Raw genomic sequence first — 22,127 nt, 5'->3', positions numbered from 1 at the left:
CCCCAAGTATTACAATATTTGTATGTATTAACAGTAGTGTACTACAGTGCCACTACCAATAATTTCAGTGCCTATGACATGAGATTATGCAGGATTTCTGCCATGTCTCACATTTTCTGCCAAAATTCAAAAAGTTCCACAAAAGCATCAAGTAGTTCAGATTGTTAGTATTTATTAGTTTTTTTAATTTTTATTTTACAAATGTCCTCATAAAGTAGTAGTACTGCAATGTATTGTTAATCACTGCATGGCCCTGTTGGGTTTTGTTGTCGCTGCTCGATGACAGACCACCATTGAGTGGAAATGTCTCGTTCCTGTAACCACATTCCACTAACTAGGGGTACATGATCCCATATTTTGGGTCGTATCGGATCTTCTGTTGCATGTTTGTGTCATGTTGTGGGCTGTGAGTGTTAGAGTAGTAGAAAATTTGTTTGACAGTCTGAATTGATGTTTTAAGTATCTGCACGTAGCAAGTACATAGTAATAGTAAATCAGTTGTCATAGCTTGAGGGTCAGACAGCAGTATAATGACATTTAGATAGCTCTCCCTGAGGTGCAAAAAAGGGTGCAAACACAACTAAAAATGAAGTGCAATATGCAGTATTAAAAAAGGTGTTAATGCTGCAGGCTATATGTAAAGAATTAAATCTATTTTGCATCCAGACATATGCATTTATTAACATTTCAGTTGGAAATGGAGGGGGGGAAAGCTATCACATTTTATTGGAATTGGCAGATATTTAAAGTTTCTGGTGCACAGAAACAGTGCGGACATACCTGGTGTAAGAATTTGTATTTTGCAAGAACAATATTGAGTCGGTTGGAGTTTTGTCTGCATCGTTATTAACATTTTTACTATTGCGAAGGCTTCGTGTCCGTCCGTCTGTCTGTGCTCAGAAAAAGTCCAGTCCTGTTACTGCCAGTCTTCAAATTCACTGGGAACATTCTTGGGACACAGACCTTGGACAAGTTCAGAGATGGCTAACCTTAACCTATTTTAAGAGGTTAAAAAGTCACATTCTGGTTCATTCTGTTCCGGTTTAGTTTTTTTTAGGGTGGGGGTGACAGCCAATTAGAGTAGAGCTTCACTGTGACGTCAGTTGCTGGTCTTGCTAGCTTCAAATTCCTGTTTCGTTTGTGTGTAAATATAACCTCTGTCATATATTATGTAAAAGCTAGCAAGAAATAACTCTTCTAAAACTGAAACCGCTGTTTTTGTAAGGTGATAACACCTGACGTGATTTACAAGACATTTCGCTGACATCAGTGTGCGCGTTAACGTCTGCTAATTTAAAGCTAACTTCCGCTGTTGTCAAAAGCTCAACTATGCGCACACGCTCCTGCAGGCGCCAATAAAACGTAAATATTGTTTATGATTGATTGATAGAGGGGCTTTATTGAACATGTAGAAATTGTATGTAAGACAATAGGATGTTAATAATTAATGTAAATAACAATAAATGTATCATTCATTTATTGTATGTGTTTGTGTATATATATACTTTGCACTGGGATACCAATTAAACAACTGCAGATTATAAAGAAGACCATGTCCATGTAGCTGAGGATATTTTAGCATTGTGCTAAATTTAAAAATTGTGTCATTGTCATGTCTTGATAGGAGAAAAAAAAAATTCTCCGTCTGAATTATTGGGGCATTTTGACAGCCCATATTTTATGGATTCCTTTATCCTTTGGCTTCTCCCTTTTTCCCACTCGGGTTGCCACGGCAGGTCTCAGACATGTGTGCCAGTCAAAGTGTATGATTCATTAAAAGGGAGTTCAACAATCAGTATGTAAGTTTGTCTTCTGTCCTGTCCAGTGTGGATATGAGGAAGGTGTGACTCTATCAAAGTCATGTGTTGAACTGATTTTGTGACTAATGCCAGCACAGGCATGTCAGTCACATGATATGATCTCACCTGCCCCCCCCCCTCCCCCTCCCCCCCCCATTCTTGAAAGATATTATTATTATTCAAGACTTTGTCAAGAATGAAGTATCCTGCCTGAAGTATCTGCTCTGGGTAGCTTTTAGATTCTCACGCTATCTGGAATGAGGAATAAGACAATAATGAATTATTGAGGAGCCGGTGATAGTTTTTTACTCTTTTATTTATTTATTTTACTGTTATCAGCCGATTGAGGTCAAATAGGTCGTACTCTGAAGAGCAGATTTAGCTCTGAGCGGCTAACGCTGCATCCAGATTAAAATAAATTATGATAGCTGAGTTTATTTACTGTATTAGACACATTAAGTATGCTGCTGCATTATTTCAGAATGGGGAATCTGAAATCACAGTAAATCATCAGTATTTCTACAGTTCAGTGGGGGTCGTCTGTGTTCGGCTGCACACGCCACGTTTTGATCAGTACCACAAATACAACTACCATGCAGGGTCTAAAACAGTCCCTGGTACATCTGAATTCCACCTTTGGAAACACACAGAATGTCTCTTTTAAGCTGCAGTCACATGTTGCCGTTAGAAAAAGTTGTTCCACCAACACTGCATCCTCCCTGACCTGATATCAGTCTTGTGTCTCTGCACAAAAGTTCATCTCTCACTGCCTGTCTTTCCTTGTTGTTCAAGATAAAACATCCAGTTTGTCCTTGTTACTACAGCAACCTTCTTGAACGTTGTTGCAGGATGCAGATGCTGCGCTCACCACCAGTAGTGACAAAATTTTCTATTGTCCCCTTGTGGAATATGATGAAACTACTGGGTTACCGTCTCCTACTTACAGCTAACATGTCAGGTCAGATTTGGGAGGACGCACTGGTGCTGTACGTTGCTGCATCCACCACACTGTGGAACCACTGTGGGTCCCAGGTGGCAACCACCCAAGCAGACATCCAGTCCTTTCCCACCTCTCAAAATTAATGAACGTGAGTGCAGTATAATTGCTGCATCCTGATGGTCGGAGTCGAGTGGAAGACTTACCTACTGCCTACTGTCTGCTGACTGTGGTGTAATGTTATTGCATTATAGAGCAAAGGATGACATCACAGGGGCATGCGCCATAGAACGCTAGAGGTGGAAACTGTAGGGGACAAGTACGAGGTCTATTAGAAAAGTATCCGACCTTATTATTTTTTTCAAAAACCATATGGATCACGTGTGATTACATCAGACATGCTTGAACCCTCGTGGGCATGCGAGAGTTTTTTCACGCCTGTCGGTTACGTCATTCCCCTGTGGGCAGTCTTTGAGTGAGGAGTCGCCCACCCTCTCATTGATTTTTTTCATTGTTTAGGAATGGCTCAGAGACTGCTGCTTTGTTTGATAAAAATTTTTTCAAAACTGTAAGGCACAACTGAGTGGACACCATTCGATAAATTCAGCTGGTTTTCGGTAAAAATTTTAACAACTGATGAGAGATTTTGGTCTGGTAGTGTCGCCATAAGGACGGCCCACGGCGCCTGACGGCGATCTGCGCTTCGAGGCGGCAGCGTCTCACCGTTTCAAGTTGAAAACTTCCACATTTCAGGCTCTGTTGACCCAGTAAGTCGTCAGAGAACAGAGAACTTTCAGAAGAAGTCGGCATGAGGAGTTTATTCGGACATTCCATTGTTAACCGACATTTTGTAATGAAAGAACGTGCGGGCAGAGTCGCATGTCGGGCCGGACCTGACTGCGGGGGGTCGCGACAGGAAAAACACCTCCGTTGGAAACCTTAACGGGCAAGTTGGAACATGCCCAAGCTGTTAAACATTTTCTCAGTTACTCACTTGTTGAAAGCCATCAAAAGCCGCCTGAATTTTACAATTGGTTTTCAACACGGAGGTATTTTTCCTGTCGCGGCACACAGAGATTTGCCGAGTCGTCACGGAAACGACTCGGCGAATTTGCGCGCACGTCTTTCATTAAAAAATGTCCTTAAACAGTGGAATGTCCGCATAAATTCCTCATGCCGGCCTCTTCTGAATCTTCTCTGTTCTCTCACGACGTCCTGGGTGAATTAAGCCTTAAATTAGGATGTTTTCAGGACGAAACAGGCCGACGACGGCGCCTGGAAGCGCTGCACGACGTCCCGCTCCGTGGGAAGTCCTTACACTGACAGAAACACCCCATAATCTCTCATCAGCCGTTAAACTTTTCACTGAAAACCAGCTTAATTTCTCGAATAGTGTCCACTCAGATATTCCTCACAGGTCCAGAAAAAATTTTGATAAAGCAACGCGCGCCGTCTAGAGCAGCGTGTGAAACAAAGGAATTCAGCCGAGAGGGCGGGACCACATCTCACTCAAGGCCTGCCCACAGGGAAATGATGTCACCGACACAGGTGGAAAAAACTCACGCATGCGCACGAGGGTTCAAGGATGATTGGTGTAATCGCACGTCATTCAAATCCATATAGTTAAAAAAAAAAATAAAAGGGTCGGTTTATTATCTAATAGACCTCGTGTTTTTGTTGTTGCCTGCCAGTAAAGTGAAGCAACTGAACGTAAGCACATGGTAGTTTTTATTGAAGTGATAAGAACCTAACACCACATGGTGTTAGAAGTGCAGCTGACTTGAGCTGTGGACTGGAGGAAGACGACTTGCGGGTGAACCGAAGCAAAAAACAAGCAAACAAACAAAAGAACTGCGACATAATGGTGGGCAAGGTGGCGGCCCTGCCAGACGAAGTCCAGGCCGGACTCACGGCACCTGAGACGGCAACTTTCACCATCAAACCTGCCGAGGCATTCGACTTCTCAAAGCCACAGGAGTGAGAGAAGAAGATTAGAAGATTTGAGCGCTTCAGACTGGAAAGTACTTTGAACAACTCCTCAGGAGCGAACCAAGTTAATAAATACGCTGGTGTACTGCATGAGAGATGAAGCTGACAACGTGCTACGGGGACTCGAGTTACCGAGCGAGCAGCAGTCAGCAGTACAAGGCAGTGAAGAAGGACTTTGATACAAATATTGTGTCCCAAAGAAAAATGTGATATATGAAAGTGCTAAGTTCAACAAGAGGATACAGCAGCCTACAGAAACGGTGAATTCATTTATCACAGCACGATATACTCCGGCAGAAAACTGGAACCGCATGAGGAACCTTTGAGAGACAGACTGGTGGTGCATCTTTAAGATTTGTTGCTATCGGAGAGGATGCAATTTGATGAAGACCTCACCCTCACAAATCCTCTCACCCAGGCCAGACAGTCCCAGGAAATGATGAGGCAATGCTGATCTACGGGGAGAGATGTTCTGGTAAATCAGCCATGGATGCAGTGTGTGGAAAAAGAATGAATCAACACAAATATAAAAATAAAGAAGACACATGGCCAACAAAAAGGAAAGAAAGCTGCATTTTAAGACTGAACAGAGAATGTGTTCCAAATGTGGAAAATAACCCGCTCACCCAGAGTTCCAGTGCCCAGCAAAGAGTGCAGAATGCTGCAACTGTGGTAAAAGAGGACATTATGGGAAAGTCTGCAGGTCGCACAGCACAGTGAATGACGTTGAAGATAGGGATGAATTGGTTGTAGGAGAGGTGGCTTCAGGTGAAGATCCATGGATGGCTGATATCAGTCTAGGAGACAGTAAAGTAACATTAAAAATAGACACAAGGGCTGAGGTCACAGCCATTCTAAAGGAAGTATTTCTTAAAATCACAAATGGTGAGATGTTGAAGTGCCACAATGGGTCCTACTACCACATATGAGAAAAGAAGAAAAAAAGAGCTGGAGAGGATGGAGAATTTAGGGGTCATCAGCTGTGTGGAGGAGCCTATACTGGTGTTGTGGCATGGTTGTAGTCCTGAAAAAGGACAAAGACCAAGTGCGCATATGATTGGATATGATGCCATTAAATGAGTCTGTGTGCAGAGAAAAGTTCATCCTGCCCTCTATAGAACAAACACTTGGCATGCTCACAGGTGCACAATATTTCAGCAAGCTAGATGCAAATATGGGCTTCTGGCAAAGACCCTTGTCTAAAGAGTTGACTCTCTACACCACCTTTATCACACCATTTGGGCGTTGCCACTTTAACTGTTGTCCGTTTGGTATCTCCTCAGCCTCAGACCATTTTCAAAACAATGGTTACTGAGGTTACTGCAGGCCTGGATGGGGTCGTCTGCCATGCAAACGATATCCTCATCAGGGGGACCACAAAGGAGCAACATGACAGCAGGGTGCTTGCTGTCCTGGAGCGAGCAGAAAAGGCTGGGATCACACTCAGCATGTCAAAGTGCAAGTTTAGGGTAAGAGAAGGGAAGTTTCTCAGCTACATCATCTCAGCAGATAACATGAAGCCAGACCCAGAGAAAATCAGGGCATTGCAAGAAATGAAGGAGCCAACGAACATAAGTGAGCTCAGGAGCTTCCTTGGTGTGGTCAATCAGCTCGGGAAATTTGTACCAAATTTGGCTGAAAAAGACAAACCAGTAAGAGATTTGCTGTCTAAAAAGAATCAGTGGTATTGCCGGCATGAACAGCAGAGAACATTCATCAGCCTCAAACAGATGACCCAAACAATCAACTAAAAATATCAGCGATGCATCATCCTACGGGCTAGGGGCAGTGATGCTACAGACAAACGGAGAGACATGGCCACCAGTTGCTTACGCTTCCAAGTCACTGACAGCCACAGAGCAGCGCTACACGCAACTGGAGAAAGAAGTACTCACACTCACCTGGACATGGGAGAGGTTTAGCAATTTCAATCTTGGTCTACATTTTGAGTTGGAGACAGATCACAAGCCACTGTTAGGACAAGCTCTGGACTCCCTGCCACCTAGGATCCAGAGATTCAGGATGCACTTAATGAGGTACTGGTACACAATCACACACATGCCGGGGAAAAACCCTCAACAGCTGACACGCCTTCTTGCTCCCCACTGAAAAATAGTGTCACGCAAGTCCATAAGGACCCGATGGAGGATACTAATATTTATGTGGCGTGTGTGCTGGACAGTCTTCCGATGACAGTGTTTGTGCACAATTCATGAAATACTGTGTGGAAGGATGGCCGGAGAGGAACCACTTACAGGTACCGGTCAATCAAACATTACTGGCGTGAGAGAGCTGTTCTAAATTTGCAAAATGGACATTTTACCTGCTATTATGAGGAATGTTGTAAGTCCCTTCGGCTGCTCCCTTGTTTGCACTCGGGGTCGCCACAGCAAATCCAAGGTGGATCTGCATGTTGAATTGGCACAAGTTTTACGCCGGATGCCCTTCCTGACGCAACTCCACATTACATGGAGAAATGTGGCAAGGGTGGGATTTGAACCCGGAACCTTTTGAACTGAAACCAAGCGCATTAACCATTTGGCCACCACCCCTGCTTTTTATGAGGAATGATGTACTGGAGAAAATCCACGAGAGCCACCAGGGAGTGGTCAAGTGCAGAGAACGTGCCAGTCGGACAGTGTGGTGGCTGGGACTGAGCTGTCAAATAAGTGAGCTCATCCTCAGATACAGAGAATCCTTCAAAGAAGGACTTTGCTACTGACTATGGGTTTGAAGACATGACCAGCAGCCCCAAATACCCCCAGAGTAATGGTGATGCAGAGCTTACCATTCAAACTGTTAAAAAACTGCTTAAGAAGGCTAGAGATCCCTACCAAGCCTTATTAGCCTACAGAGCTACAGTCCTGCCCAGCTACTCATAAGAGTGTGTGTTCACACCACTCTTCTAACTCTTCCTGAGAGTCTGAAGCCAGCTCTTCCAGACCTGCAATGACTTCGTCAGACAAAGGGGGAGAAGAGATGTATTACAACAAAAACTTATAATATGAGACGCAGAGCAAGGGATCTGACAAAGCTGTCACTGGGAGACCGAGTACGAAGACAGAAGGTACAGTGACATCCCTGCATCCCAGCCCATGATCATACGTGGTCAGCGGGCCACAAGGAACACTAAGTAGGAATCGTGATCATCTGGTTACCATTCCTGTATTGGAGTGTCAGACAGAGGCCGAGCACAAGCTCCCAGCAGAAGTGGATGTTTCAGCTGGGAGAAATTCAGGAACTTTGTCGCCAGCAACAAAACCCTGCATTGTGCCGAACATCATAAGAACACGGTCAGGTGGAGAAGTTATTAAACCACAGAGACTTGGACCTGTGACATTGGAAAATGAGTGACTATTTAGGTGTAACAATAGTAGCTCTTGGTTTATATTAAGAAGTGAACAGTCTAGAGCTGTGTTTAAAATAATAAACTGAAATAATGGTTTGTTATAAGAATTGGAAATTTGTAAAAAAAAAAACAAAAAAAAAACCAATGGGTCAAAGTAAGACATTCTATTAAGAATACTCTTTTTGTTAAGTATATATTATGTGTGATTTAAAAAACCTTAACTAAAGGTAATGTTTTACTTAAAGTAAGGTGGATGTGTTATCATGTTATAACATTATAGAGCGAGTGATGACATCATAGGGGCACTCGCAGTAGAACGTTAGAGAGGCAGGAACATGCAGGAAATGTACGGAATCGGAATTGTATTTTTTGTTGTTGTTGTTGCCTGCCAGTAAAGTAATGCTGCATTTACACATAAGTCACGAATGCCACGAAGTATACATTCTTGGCCGCTGATCACGAATATGATGATTCGGGGCAGAGGCGTCAGGTGTCCTCAGGAACTGCTGCAACCTGTTACCACGCATTACGATTAATGGCACGTGTTGCTGGACGCACGGTCAAGAATAATGTTCTGCGTTGTTGCGCGCTATCACACGTAACAGCGCATCATTAAGTTCTGTCATGTTGTGAATTAGGCAAATTGTCTCCACACACACCCATATTCATCCAACCGTCAGCTGCTGAACAATTCAGATTGCTCTAGTTTTTCCTCAACAGCCACAGCAGAACTTTATGACTGCATGCTTAGTTGGGCTCTGTGCCATGGAGTGGTGCAGAGAGGAGGAGGAGACAGAGAGAGCCAGATGTGTGGCTCCACGTGGCTCTTGTCTCGCTCCTTCCAGTGCTGAGGAGCATTGGAATGAGACTTTTAGCTGACTTGGCATCACTGTCTTTCTTCAGCATACTGCAGCAATGAAACTGAATGCAGTGCAGCAGGGTTTAATTGTGTGCACGTCAAAAAAGAACTCTGTCACGCTCTATTAAGGATCATCACTAATCAAGACGGATCAACACGCTCAGTTACGACCTCCATGACATGGGGCGAAATGAGGGTGGTGCGTGACATTCGTGGAAGATTTTTTTTGACAGCCAAAAACATGTTCCATGAATATCATGCACCAACACGTGCTATTAAGAAACCTATTCAGATGCGTTAAGTCACATTAAGAATGTCAGAAATGTGCCAAGAATGACGCAAATATGACATTTGTAACACGTCTTGCCTATGTGTAAACGCACCTTAAAACTACTGAAAGTGATCTCGTGGTAGTTTTTATTGAAGGGATAAGAACCTAACACGACACCAACTACCCATTATTGTTCCAGAATTGACTTTTTGTGATGTTGCATCTTAATTTCTCTTTGTAATGTCATACAAGGTATTTCTATTCATCTTATTTATAAAAGTCAGGTGTATGTATGTGTGCCCACCTATGACTGACTCGCCTATAACCATGACACACACACACACTTTCATCCATTCTATGTATGAATGTATGTATGTCCGCCTATGACTGGCCTGTTGCTTAGTAACAGTAACCACAACATCTTCATGCCTGCAAATACATAAACATTAACTCCTCTCTGCTGCACACAGCCAGTGTGAAAGCAGCACTAAATCCGGTACTAGAGTGGAAACACACTGGCTGCGTTCTCTTCTTTTTCTGTAACCATCTGGTTCTGCCACATTTTTCTTTGCTGACAGCAGAAACTAAGCAGCATTCTGAAGTGAAACCAAAAATCCGCCAGGATCAAAGTATCTATGGGCTCACTGTTATGCCTGAAAGAGAGGAAGTGTGGTGAAGCAATAATCAGTTTTTCCCCCTGAAACCTTCAGGTTTTTGTTTTTCTCTCTTTTTTTTATGTCTGTTACAGCCAGTTTCAGTGTTCTGTCTTCTGCAGTGAAGGGTGACACATAAGAAGCAAAGCAAGGAGCTTTGAAAATGTTATGATATATTGATTGTTACTGAAATGGCAGCGCTTCGAAGGAAAGGCAGAGTGATGTTAGATTGCTAATCCATGAAGCTTTGTTCAGGATTATGCATTGACTCTGTGTACTGTATGAACATGCATGGATCTCTAAAATCACACGTGCACAATCGTGTTCTCAAACACAGATTCCTAGATGTTCATGCAGAATGAATCAGATGTCCAGAGTGTTGTACAGTAGGAGATGCCTTTGCAGTAACATCACATCGCTCTGCGTGACACACAGTGTGGGATTGTTGCCTTAAACAGAGGACGTCTCCTCAGACAATTTGTCCCATTGTGTGGTTCGGGCGAGCGCTTCCAAACAGAGTAAGAGGGACAGAGCAGAGTTTTACGCCATACAGACGTAGGTTGGCTGCAGGGCCTCTTTGCTCCACAATTCCTGCTTTATGAGGCCATTTAACTGAAGCCAAAGTAACAGAAGATATACAGACAGTTATCATTGTCACCAGCACTCCAGACTTCCTTTTTCATTCTTTTGTAGTTTACCCCAAAGACCTTTTATTTGAATAATCATCATCTATATTACAATAGCCATGTAGCCTCTGTGTGCCTGTCTGTGGCTTCGATCACGCACAAACTGGGGAGAGCTGACATTTGCCGTTTGGTATGCTATGTATTTTAGTAGATCTAGGATGAACACTGGAAAACTGATTGGACAAATATTTTTGGAGAAATTAGCAACTTTAGCTAATCAGTAAACAATGGATGCTGTGCGACAATGCACCATGGGAGTTTGGGATTTTAATGTTATTGTAGTTTTAGTTTAACAGTGTTGTAAGTGTTAAAAATGTATTGTGTTTTTGTAGCGCAGTTGGTTTAGTCAGTTTACATAAGTCTCATATTGCTCTTACAATGAATGACTTAAGTTTCATGGTGGTACCATGAGTGAAATGTTTAGTGGTTTTAATGTGTTCAACCACTGTCTTTATTAAACTAAAACCACCTGCTTACAGTAGCTGTGCATGCGTGCGTAGGTGGGTGCATATTTCTAACTACTTTCTGGACTCACACCATTCCAGCAGGTGGCGGTGAGTCATCTTTATAGGAAAAGCGTGAGTGTGGTGAGTGATTTTATGTTCAATGTAAGTACATAATATAAGTGTAAATATGTTGAAAATACATGGCTGACACAAGAAATTTAAAACTTTCCATTGTGGTCCATTTAAAAATCAAACACCAAAATAGAAGTAGAAATAAAGTAATAATTGTGTTTATGATAGCAAGAACCTAAACAATTTCTAAATACATTAAGACAGTAAATTAACATTTAAAAATTACATAAATGAGAGGAAATAAAAGGGTTGAGTTCTTCTAAATATTGTTGAGGCCAAAGGTTCTAAAAACATTCTGGACTCATGCATCATTCCAACTCATTATACAAGCTTTGCTTTATTTATTACCACCCTTACCCCAAAAATGTCAGCTTCCTATTTTGTAAACACTACCCAATCCAAAGCCCACGGATCCCCATGGGCAACATGCTAGCAAATGATTTAATATAAGTGTCAATGCCAATTTTTCAAATGTACTGAATATATCTTCTTTTTTTTTTTTTTACACGTATAGAATTACAGGCTGTATTTGATACACTAATACAGCTATAAATCAAAAATACCTTAAATTCTCTCCAGTAGTGACTGTAATACAACCCCAATTCCAATGAAGTTGGGACATTGTGTAAAATGTAAATAAAAACAGAATACAATTTGCAAATCCTCTTCAACCTATATTCAGTTGAATACACCACAAACACAAGATATTTAATGTTCAAACTGATAAACTTTATTGTTTTGTGCAAATATTTGCTCATTTTGAAATGGATGCCTGCAACACATTTCAAAAAAGTTGGGACAGTGGTGTGTTTATCACTGTGTTACATCACCTTTCCTTCTAACAACACTCAATAAGTGTTTGGGAACTGAGGACACTAATTGTCGAAACTTTGTAGGTGGAATTTTTTTCCCCATTCTTGCTTGATGTACGACTTCAGTTGTTCAACAGTCCGGGTTCTCTGTTGTCATATTTTGCACTTCATAATGCGCCACACATTTTCAATGGGCGACAGGTCTGGACTGCAGGCAGGCCAGTCTAGTATCCGCACTCTTTTACTACGAAGCCACACTGTTGTAACACGTGCAGAATGTGGCTTGGCATTGTCTTGCTGAAATAAGCAGGGACGTCCCTGAAAAAGACGTTGCTTGGATGGCAGCAAGTGTTGCTCCAAAACCTGGATGTACCTTTCAGCATTGATGGTGCCATCACTGTTGTGTAAGTTGGCCATGCCATGGGCACTAACACACCCCCATACCATCACAGATACTGGCTTTTGAACTTTGCACTGATAACAATCTGGATGGTCTTTTTACTCTCTTGTCCAGAGGACACGACGTCCATGGTTTCCAAAAGCAATCTAAAATGTGGACTCATCAGACCACAGCACACTTTTCCACTTTGCGTCTGTCCATTTCAAATGAGCTTGGGCCCAGAGAAGGCGGCAGCGTTTCTGGATGTTGTTGAAGTATGGCTTTTGCTTTGCATGGTAGAGTTTTAACTGGAACTTGTAGATGTAGCGACAAACTGTATTAACTGACAGTGGTTTTCTGAAGTGTTCCTGAGCCCACACGGTAAGATCCTTTACACAATGATGTCTGTTTTTAATGCAGTGCCGCCTGAGGGATCGAAGGTCACAGGCATTCAATGTTGGTTTTCGGCCTTCCCACTTATGTGTAGAAAGTTCTCCAGATTCTCTCAATCTTCTATTATATTATGGACTGTAGATGATGGAATCCCTAAATTCCTTGCAGTTGAACATTGAGAAACATTGTTCTTAAACTGTTGGCCTTTTTTTTTCATGCAGTTGTTCACAAAGTGGTGATCCTCACCCCAACTTTGCTTGTGAATGGCTGAGACTTTTGGGGATGCTCCCTTTATTCTCAATCATGACACTCACCTGTTTTCAATTAACCTGTTCACTTAAGGAATGTTCCAAACAGGTGTTCTTTGAGCATTGTTGCCACTGTCCCAGCTTTTTTGAAACGTGTTGCAGGCATCCATTTCAAAATGAGCAGATATTTGCACAAAAACAAAAAAGTGTCATCAGTTTGAACATTTAATATCTTGTCTTTGTGGTGTATTCAGTTGAATATAGGTGGAACAGGATTTACAAATCATTGTATTCTGTTTTTATTTACATTTCACACAACGTCCCAACTTCATTGCAATTGGGGTTGTATTTATTACATCAAGTGACAGAAAAATTTGAGTGTTTTGAAAGTTATAACCTTCACAAATATGCATGCACCCCCCACCCCCATGCAACTGCTTAAGCATAAACGTCAAGTGAATGATAATGTTAGCCTCGTAACATCCTGTCAGTATTGAAAATGATCTTTGTGTTTAATAAATGTCACATTAATTACATACCAGTGCTTCATCGATTGTTATTACAGCTTGCGGCAGCGGCAATGCCTTGTTTTATAATTAATATGATATTTTATTTTATGAGCATTTTTGCAGCAATTGGACATATTCTGTGATTTTGGGCTGTATAAATAAATTAAATTGAGCTGGAAAACAGATGCTGTAGGGTAGAGCAGTACCTTCTGGCAACCCTTTGGGCCAACAAAGTAAAAAACAAACACAAATCTGGATCTCTGGGCCTTTGACTGTGTGTTGGAGCTGTTATAATGTATCTGTTTGTGTTGCTTTGCGTTACAGTGTTGGGGATCCAGGGAGAGTGATACTCCAAATAGATAAAAAGGAAAGGAAATTACTTTTTTTGCTGTACATTATTTACAGTTGGGGGAAGACATCTGGATTGTAAAGCTGCTTAGCTCTATGATTCAGTTGAGGGGGATTGGAATCTGGTCTCACCCCCACTTCAAGCGGTGGGGCGGAGGCGGGCGAAACGGGAGTGATAGAGGGGAGCGTTTGTGAGTGCGACAGTGTAGGGGAAGCACGGTCTGCCGGAGCACCATGTGAAAATGAACTACTTCCTCTCAGCTCACTCTCAAATGTATTGCTATCTTCTAGTGTGTGTGTGCATATGCGTGTGCATGCGTGCGTGTGTGTGGGTCCTCTGAGGGGTCGGGGGTTTATGTGACACTGTTAAATGAAGGATAAGTGGCGGCTCTGGGGAGCCCTATGTAGAATATCCATTGTAAATGTACGAGGTCTATTAGAAAAGTATCCGACCTTATTATTTTTTTCAAAAACCATATGGTTTTGAGTGAGGAGTCGCCCACCCTCTTGTCGATTTTCTTTCATTGTTTATGAATGGCTCAGAGATTGCTGCTTTGTTTGATAAATTTTTTTTCAAAAACTGTAAGACACAACTGAGTGGACACCATTCGATAAATTCAGCTGGTTTTTGGGAAAAATTTTAACGGCTGATGAGAGATTTTGGTCTGGTAGTGTCGCTTTAAGGATGGCCCACGGCGCCTGATGGCGATCTGCACTTCGAGGCGGCAGCGTCTCGCCATTTCAAGTTGAAAACTTCCACATTTCAGGCTCTGTTGACCCAGTAAGTCGTCAGAGAACAGAGAACTTTCAGAGGAAGTCGGCATGAGTTTATTCGGACATTCCATTGTTAAGGGACATTTTGTAATGAAAGAACGTGCGGGCAGAGTCGCATGTCGGGCTGCACCCGACCGCGGGGGGTCGCGACAGGAAAAACACCTCCGTTGGAAACCTTAACGGGCAAGTTGGAACATGCCCAAGCTGTTAAACAATTTCTCAGTTACTCACTTGTTGAAAGCCATCAAAAGCCGCCTGAATTTTACAAATGGTTTTCAACACGGAGGTGTTTTTCCTGTCGCGGCGCACACAGATTCGCTGAGTCGTCACGGAAACGACTTGGCGAATTTGCGCGCACGTCTTTCATTAAAAAATGTCCTTAAACAGTGGAATGTCCGCATAAAGTCCTCATGCCAGCCTCTTCTGAATCTTCTCTGTTCTCTCACGACGTCCTGGGTGAATTAAGCCTTAAATTAGGATGTTTTCAGGTCGAAACAGGCCGACGACGGCGCCTGGAAGCGCTGCGCGACGTCCCGCTCCGTGGGAAGTCCTTACACCGACAGAAACACCCCATAATCTCTCATCAGCCGTTAAACTTTTCACCGAAAACCAGCTTAATTTCTCGAATAGTGTCCACTCGGATATTCCTCACAGGTCCAGAAAAAATTTTGATAAAGCAACGCACGCCGTCTCGAGCAGCGTGTGAAACAAAGGAATTCAGCCGAGAGGGCGGGACCACATCTCACTCAAGGCCTGCCCACAGGGAAATGACGTCACCGACACACGTGAAAAAACTCACACATGCGCACGAGGGTTCAAGCATGATTGGTGTAATCGCACGTCATTCAAATCCATATAGTTAAAAAAAAAATAAAAGGGTCGGTTTATTATCAATAGACCTCGTATACTACTCGTGTGTGTATAAGTGTTTGCGTGCTCTGCCGTGTCATTGAACAAGTGTGTTGCGTGACGCACCGCTCACTGTTGTGTTTATGACACCAAATGGGTCGGCTGTTGCTCAACCAGTATATAGAGGTTCAGGCTTAGGTGGATTCTTTGTGATGTTTGTGTGTCAGAAATGATACCATTTTTAGAGGTGATCTACTTTTCAACAGGGAAGTGTCTGTCATTTCGGTTTGGTTCAGTTATTGATTAATCTGTTGATTACATTTCTGATTGTTTAGTCTGTAAAATGCTGAAGAATAAACATCTGTTACTTTTTCCACAAGCTCATGGTCCTTCCATCCATCCATCCATGTCCAGATCATAGTGTCCAGCCCTCCGTCTCCTTGGTTAATGTACACTCTCTGGCTCCTTCTGCTCAATTCTAATTAAAAAGTATTCAAAATAACCAGTTCACACCACTGAATGATCAAGTAATTTATTTCGATCTGGTTAACGGCAATGTTTCCTTTTTCATTATTGATCTATTTTGATGTTTTGAAGAAGAAAACTCATTGAGTGTGTGTCTGGTGTCTCTGATTGCTCTAATTGCTCTAATTAATTCATCATTTTACCTCTATTTGTAAGATCATTTTGTTGTTTTGAGATCTGATTCCAACACCTTGTTGATATTTATAGCACAAGGGTTTTTTTATTTTTAGATTATTAAAGTGAGTCCATGTCGGTTTCTCACTCGTGGTCACCACAGCAGATCTGAGGTGGATCTGCATGTTGATTTGGCACACATTTTACACCAGATGACCTCCTTGATGTAACTCCACATGACATGGAGAATGGGTAGGGGTGGCCTTGAACCGAGAACCTTCTGCATTGGAAAAAAAAAGTGTACTGACTACTTTAACCCTAACTCCCTTTTTTAGATTAAAATGATGTGAAGTATGTGAAACAAAAGTCTGAATCTGTATTCTGGCACCTTTTCTAGCCTGTGAATGGATTTTGGTCATAAGGGGTGTTTTTGGGATTGATGCATTGAACCTTCTTTCTGATTAATCCCTGTGAGTCTGTGAATGCTTGGCAGGAAGGTGGATTGATTTAATCTAGCCTGATACACACACTTTCATTCTGTCCAGTTCCTGAAGACCTTTCTCTGGAGGAAAGAGATGAACTTGCTAACATACGACGCAGGAAAAAAGAGCTCCTGGATGATATCGAGGTGAGGCATCAGCTCGTAAATCGGACAAAACATAAAATGCAAAGTAAGGAATAAATGACTGTCGTGTTCCACAGCGACTCAAGTTTGAGATTGCAGAAGTTATGACTGAGATCGAACAACTAACCTGTGTGGGGGAAAGGTAAGTTCCTCTTTATTTTATGGTTTTACCACCTTTACTGTCCCCATACACTCCATTAAGTGTTGATTGTACTTTCACCTGCAGGTGCTGCAAATGGCACAGTTCACTGCAGAGCAAAATATTGTGTGTGTGTGTGTGTGTGTGTGTGTGTGTGTGTGTGTGTGTGTGTGTGTGTGTGTGTGTGTGTGTGTGTGTGTGTGTGTGTGTGTGTGTGTGTGTGTGTGTGTGTGTGTGTGTATATATATGTATATATATGTATATGTATATATGTATATATATATGTATATATATATATATATATATAGCAGAAGATTCTTTATTTCAAAATTCTCTAAAACAGCAGATGGCAATCTAGATAATTTCTGTGAAAGTGCATATAGAAAGGTAAAAATTTAACAAGTACGAGGTCTGTCCGTAAAGTATCGTACCTTTTTATTTTTTTCAAAAACTATATGGATTTCATTCATATGTTTTTACGTCAGACATGCTTGAACCCTCGTGCGCATGCGTGAGTTTTTTCCACGCCTGTCGGTGACGTCATTCGCCTGTGAGCACGCCTTGTGGAAGGAGTGGTCCCGCCCCCTCGTCGGATTTTCATTGTCTGGAAATGGCGGAATGAAAAGGACTTTTTTTCCATCAGAATTTTTTCAGAAGCTGTTAGAGACTGGCACCTGGAAACCATTTGAAAAATTTATCTGGCTTTCAGTGAAAATTTTACGGGCTTCACAGAGAATAAGGACTTTAACTACAGGTTTAAGGACCCCTTTAAAGGACGGTCGGTGCGCCGCGCTGCGAGCTGCGACGACGCGGCACAAACCACTGGATCATTTCTAAGCTGATGGCTCTGTGGATACGAGACCGTCGGGTGCTCTTTCTCTGGTTATCACAAGACCTGGACATCAGCCATTTTCCGGCAGATTTCACTTTTAACAAGAGATTTTGTCATGGAAAGCCGCGCGGAGGCTTCGCGCGTCACGACCGATTCGCTGATGAAGCGAGACAAAGGAACACCTCCGTTTCGGCGTGTTAGAGGACAAGTTGGGACATGTCTATCTCGGCTTTCAGTGCTTACCAGTCGAGTGAGTATAAAAGCACTTGTGGAGAGCTGGACATGTCCCAACTTGTCCTCTAACACGCCGAAACGGAGGTGTTCCTTTGTCTCGCTTCATCAGCGAATCGGTCGTGACGCGCGAAGCCTCCGCGCGGCTTTCCATGACAAAATCTCTTGTTAAAAGTGAAATCTGCCGGAAAATGGCTGATGTCCAGGTCTTGTGATAACCAGAGAAAGAGCACCCGACGGTCTCGTATCCACAGAGCCATCAGCTTAGAAATGATCCAGTGGTTTGTGCCGCGTCGTCGCAGCTCGCAGCGCGGCGCACCGACCGTCCTTTAAAGGGGTCCTTAAACCTGTAGTTAAAGTCCTTATTCTCTGTGAAGCCCGTAAAATTTTCACTGAAAGCCAGATAAATTTTTCAAATGGTTTCCAGGTGCCAGTCTCTAACAGCTTCTGAAATAATTCTGATGGAAAAAAAGTCCTTTTCATTCCGCCATTTCCAGACAATGAAAATCCGACGAAGGGGCGGGACCACTCCTTCCACAAGGCGTGCTCACAGGCGAATGACGTCACCGACAGGCGTGGAAAAACTCACGCATGCGCACGAGGGTTCAAGCATGTCTGACGTAAAAACATATGAATGAAATCCATATAGTTTCTGAAAAAAATAAAAAGGTACGATACTTTACGGACAGACCTCGTATAAGTCACATTGGAGTGAGTTGCATATGTCAAAAAATAAACATTGTAAAGAGGAGCGAAAACATATACATATCACACTGGAGTGTAAGTCGCACCTTTTTTTCATGAACTCACTTTGTAACTACATTCCCCAGGGTAGCATATGTGCCCATCACAGCCTATGCTGTTACTTAACATAAGGACTTTTACATTCCAAAAAATAAAAAAATAAGCAAGATGGACAAATAAATGTGCAATGGGCAGCTTATTGGATGTTATTCACTCCAGGACAAAACAAACAATACCATATATTCAGTCCTGACATTTTGGCTTGTTATAGATATAGGTGAGGAGCAGTGAACCTCCTATTTTGGGTTGTGTTGGCTTTTTTTAACAAGCACAATGACCATAAGATCAAATAAACAAATATAGGCCTGTCAGGGCTTGTCCTGATTGCCACTAGAGGCCACTGTTACTTGTTTAATCAAATATTCCAGTTTAGTGAAGCAGTAGCTGCACAATGCTTTGGTGGTTAACACTGTTGCCTCACAGCAAGAAGTCCATGGCATCGCGTTCCACATGGGGCCTTTCTGTGAGGAGTTTGCATGTTCTCTCTTTGTTCAGGTGGTTTCTCTCCAGGTGTTCAGGCTTCCTCCCACTTCCAAAGACATGCAGGTTAGGCGAACTGGAAACTTTAAATTGACTATGGGAATGCGTATGGGTGTGAATGTGTCTATATTAGGGGTCTATACTGGATCACGGTATTATCGTAGTATAAGTTCGTTCAGTACACATACTGGGAATCCTGTCTCCATATTTTCGATATACAGTTGTATGTAAAAGTTTGGGCACCCCTGGTGATTTACATGATTTTCCTTTATAAATCATTGGTTGTTTGAATCAGCAGTTTTAGTTAAATATATCATACAGCAGACAAACACAGTCATATTTGAGAAGTGAAATGAAGTTTATCAGATTTATAGAAAGTGTGCAGTAATTCTTTAAACAAAATTAGGCAGGTGCATAAATTTGGGCACCCCAACAGAAAAAATACATCAATATTTAGTAGATCATCCTTTTGCAGAAATAACAGCCTCTAAATGCTTCCTATAGCTTCTAATGAGAGTCTGGATTCTGGTTGAAGGTATTTTGGACCATTCTTCTTTACAAAACATCTCAGGTTTGTTGGTTTTCGAGCATGGACAGCCCGCTTAAAATCACACCACAGATTTTCAATAATATTCAGGTCTGGGGACTGAGATGGCCATTCCAGAACATTGTACTTGTTCCTCTGCATGAATGCTTTAGTAGCTTTTGAGCAGTGTTTAGGGTCGTTGTCTTGTTGAAAGATCCAGCCCCGGCGCAACTTCAACTTTGTCACTGATTCTTGAACATTGTTCTCAAGAATCTGCTGATATTGACTGGAATCCATGTGACCCTCAACTTTAACAAGATTCCCAGTACCTGCACTGGCCACAGAGCCCCACAGCATATGGAACCACCTCCAAATTTTACTGTATGTAGCAAGTGTTTTTCTTGGAATGCTGTGTTCTTTTTCCACCATGCATACCGCCCCTTATGTCCAAATAACTCAATTTTAGATTCATCAGTCCACAGCACCTTATTCCAAAATGAAGCTGGCTTGTCTAGATGTGCTTTAGCATACCTCAAGGGACTCTGTTTGTGGCGTGTATGCAGAAAAGGCTTCCTCTGCATTACAGCATCTCCTTATGCAAAGTGCGCTGTATAGTTGAACGATGCACAGAGACTGCAGCAAGATCATGTTGTAGGTCTTTGGAGCAGGTCTGTGGGTTGACTATGACTGTTCTGACCATCCTTCGCTTTAAGATTATCTGAGATTTTTCTTGGCCTGCCACTTTGGGCCTTAGCTAGTACTGTGCCTGTGGTCTTCCATTTCCTCACTATGTTCCTCACAGTGGAAACTGACTGCTGAAATCTCTGAGATAGCTTTTTGTATCCTTCCTCTAAACCATGATGTTGAACAATCCTTGTTTTCAGGTCGTTTGACAGTTGTTTAGAGGGTCCCATGCTGCCACTCATTAGAAGAGATGCAAAGAAGAGAAACATTTGCAAATGACAACCTTAAATACCCTTTCTCATGATTGGATTCACCTGTGTATGGAGGTCAAGGGTCAATGAGATTACCAAACCAATTTTGTGTTCCAATAATTAGTGCTAAATGCATTCACATTTATGCACCTGCCCAATTTTGTTTAAATAATTATTACACACTTTCTGTAAATACTAGAAACTTCATTTCACTTCTCAAATATCAGTGTGTTCGTCTGCTATACGAGGGCTGTCAATAAAGTATAGGTCCTTTTTATTTTTTTCAAAAACTATATGGATTTCATTCATATGTTTTTACGTCAGACATGCTTGAACCCTCGTGCGCATGCGTGAGTTTTTCCACGCCTGTCGGTGACGTCATTAGCCTGTGAGCACTCCTTGTGGGAGGAGTCGTCCAGCCCCTCGTCGGAATTCCTTTGTCTGAGAAGTTGCTGAGAGACTGGTGCTTTGTTTGATCAAAATTTTTTCTAAACCTGTGAGACACATCGAAGTGGACACGGTTCGAAAAATTAAGCTTGTTTTCGGTGAAAATTTTAACGGCTGATGAGAGATTTTGAGGTGATACTGTCGCTTTAAGGACTTCCCACGGAGCGAGACGTCGTGCAGCACTCCCAGGCGCCGTCGTCAGCCTGTTTCAAGCTGAAACAGGCTGACATTAAAAAAACCTCCTTTAACAGTGGAATATCCGGATAAAATGCTGAAACCGACTTCTTCTGAAACTTCTCTGTTCTCTCACGACGTCCTGGATCAATAGAGCCTGAAATGTTGAGGTTTTCAGCTTGAAACAGGCTGACGATGGCGCCTGAGAGCGCTGCACGACGTCTCGCACCGTGGGAAGTCCTTAAAGCGACAGTATCACCTCAAAATCTCTCATCAGCTGTTAAAATTTTCACCGAAAACCAGCTTAATTTTTCAAACCGTGTCCACTTCGATGTGTCTCACAGGTTTAGAAAAAAGTTTGATCAAACAAAGCGCCAGTCTCTCAGCAACTTCTCAGACAAAGGAATTCCGACGAGGGGCTGGACGACTCCTCCCACAAGGAGTGCTCAAAGGCGAATGATGTCACCGACAGGCGTGGAAAAACTCACGCATGCGCACGAGGGTTCAAGCATGTCTGACGTAAAAACATATGAATGAAATCCATATAGTTTTTGAAAAAAATAAAAAGGACCTATACTTTATTGACAGACCTCGTATGATATATTTAACTGAAATTTCTGAAAACTGAGACAACCAATGATTTATAAAGGAAAAGGGAGCAGGCACACATTTAGACTCCCAATCCCCCCCACCCCCCCACCCCACAAACACACACACACAAGAATTCCAAACCCCATGGGGAACAGACATGACAGGTGACAACTCACATAAAACACAGAAACAATAACCCAGGCCCAGACCGAACCCCAACAGACAAAATGAAAAAGAGCAGCATTGAGTTTTACAGACATATTTAAGCTTT

At 42.4% G+C, this 22,127-nt stretch overlaps 1 protein-coding gene across 2 annotated transcripts in view; it reads left to right on the top strand.

The window, feature by feature from the left end:
- Positions 1-22,127, top strand: part of LOC117527919 (cytohesin-3) — a 111,744-nt gene that overhangs the window by 50,200 nt on the left and 39,417 nt on the right. For both annotated transcript variants that reach the window (XM_034190425.1, XM_034190424.1), the window contains 2 exons: positions 16,618-16,700; positions 16,775-16,839. In XM_034190425.1, coding sequence (XP_034046316.1) covers positions 16,618-16,700; positions 16,775-16,839 — 148 coding nt within the window. The remainder of the gene's footprint in view (positions 1-16,617; positions 16,701-16,774; positions 16,840-22,127) is intronic.

Source organism: Thalassophryne amazonica, chromosome 16, assembly GCF_902500255.1.
Source record: "Thalassophryne amazonica chromosome 16, fThaAma1.1, whole genome shotgun sequence".
NCBI classification, from domain to species: Eukaryota; Metazoa; Chordata; class Actinopteri; order Batrachoidiformes; family Batrachoididae; genus Thalassophryne; species Thalassophryne amazonica.
The sequence above is the reverse complement of the archived record's forward strand: the minus strand, read 5'-3'. Positions and strand labels throughout refer to the sequence as shown.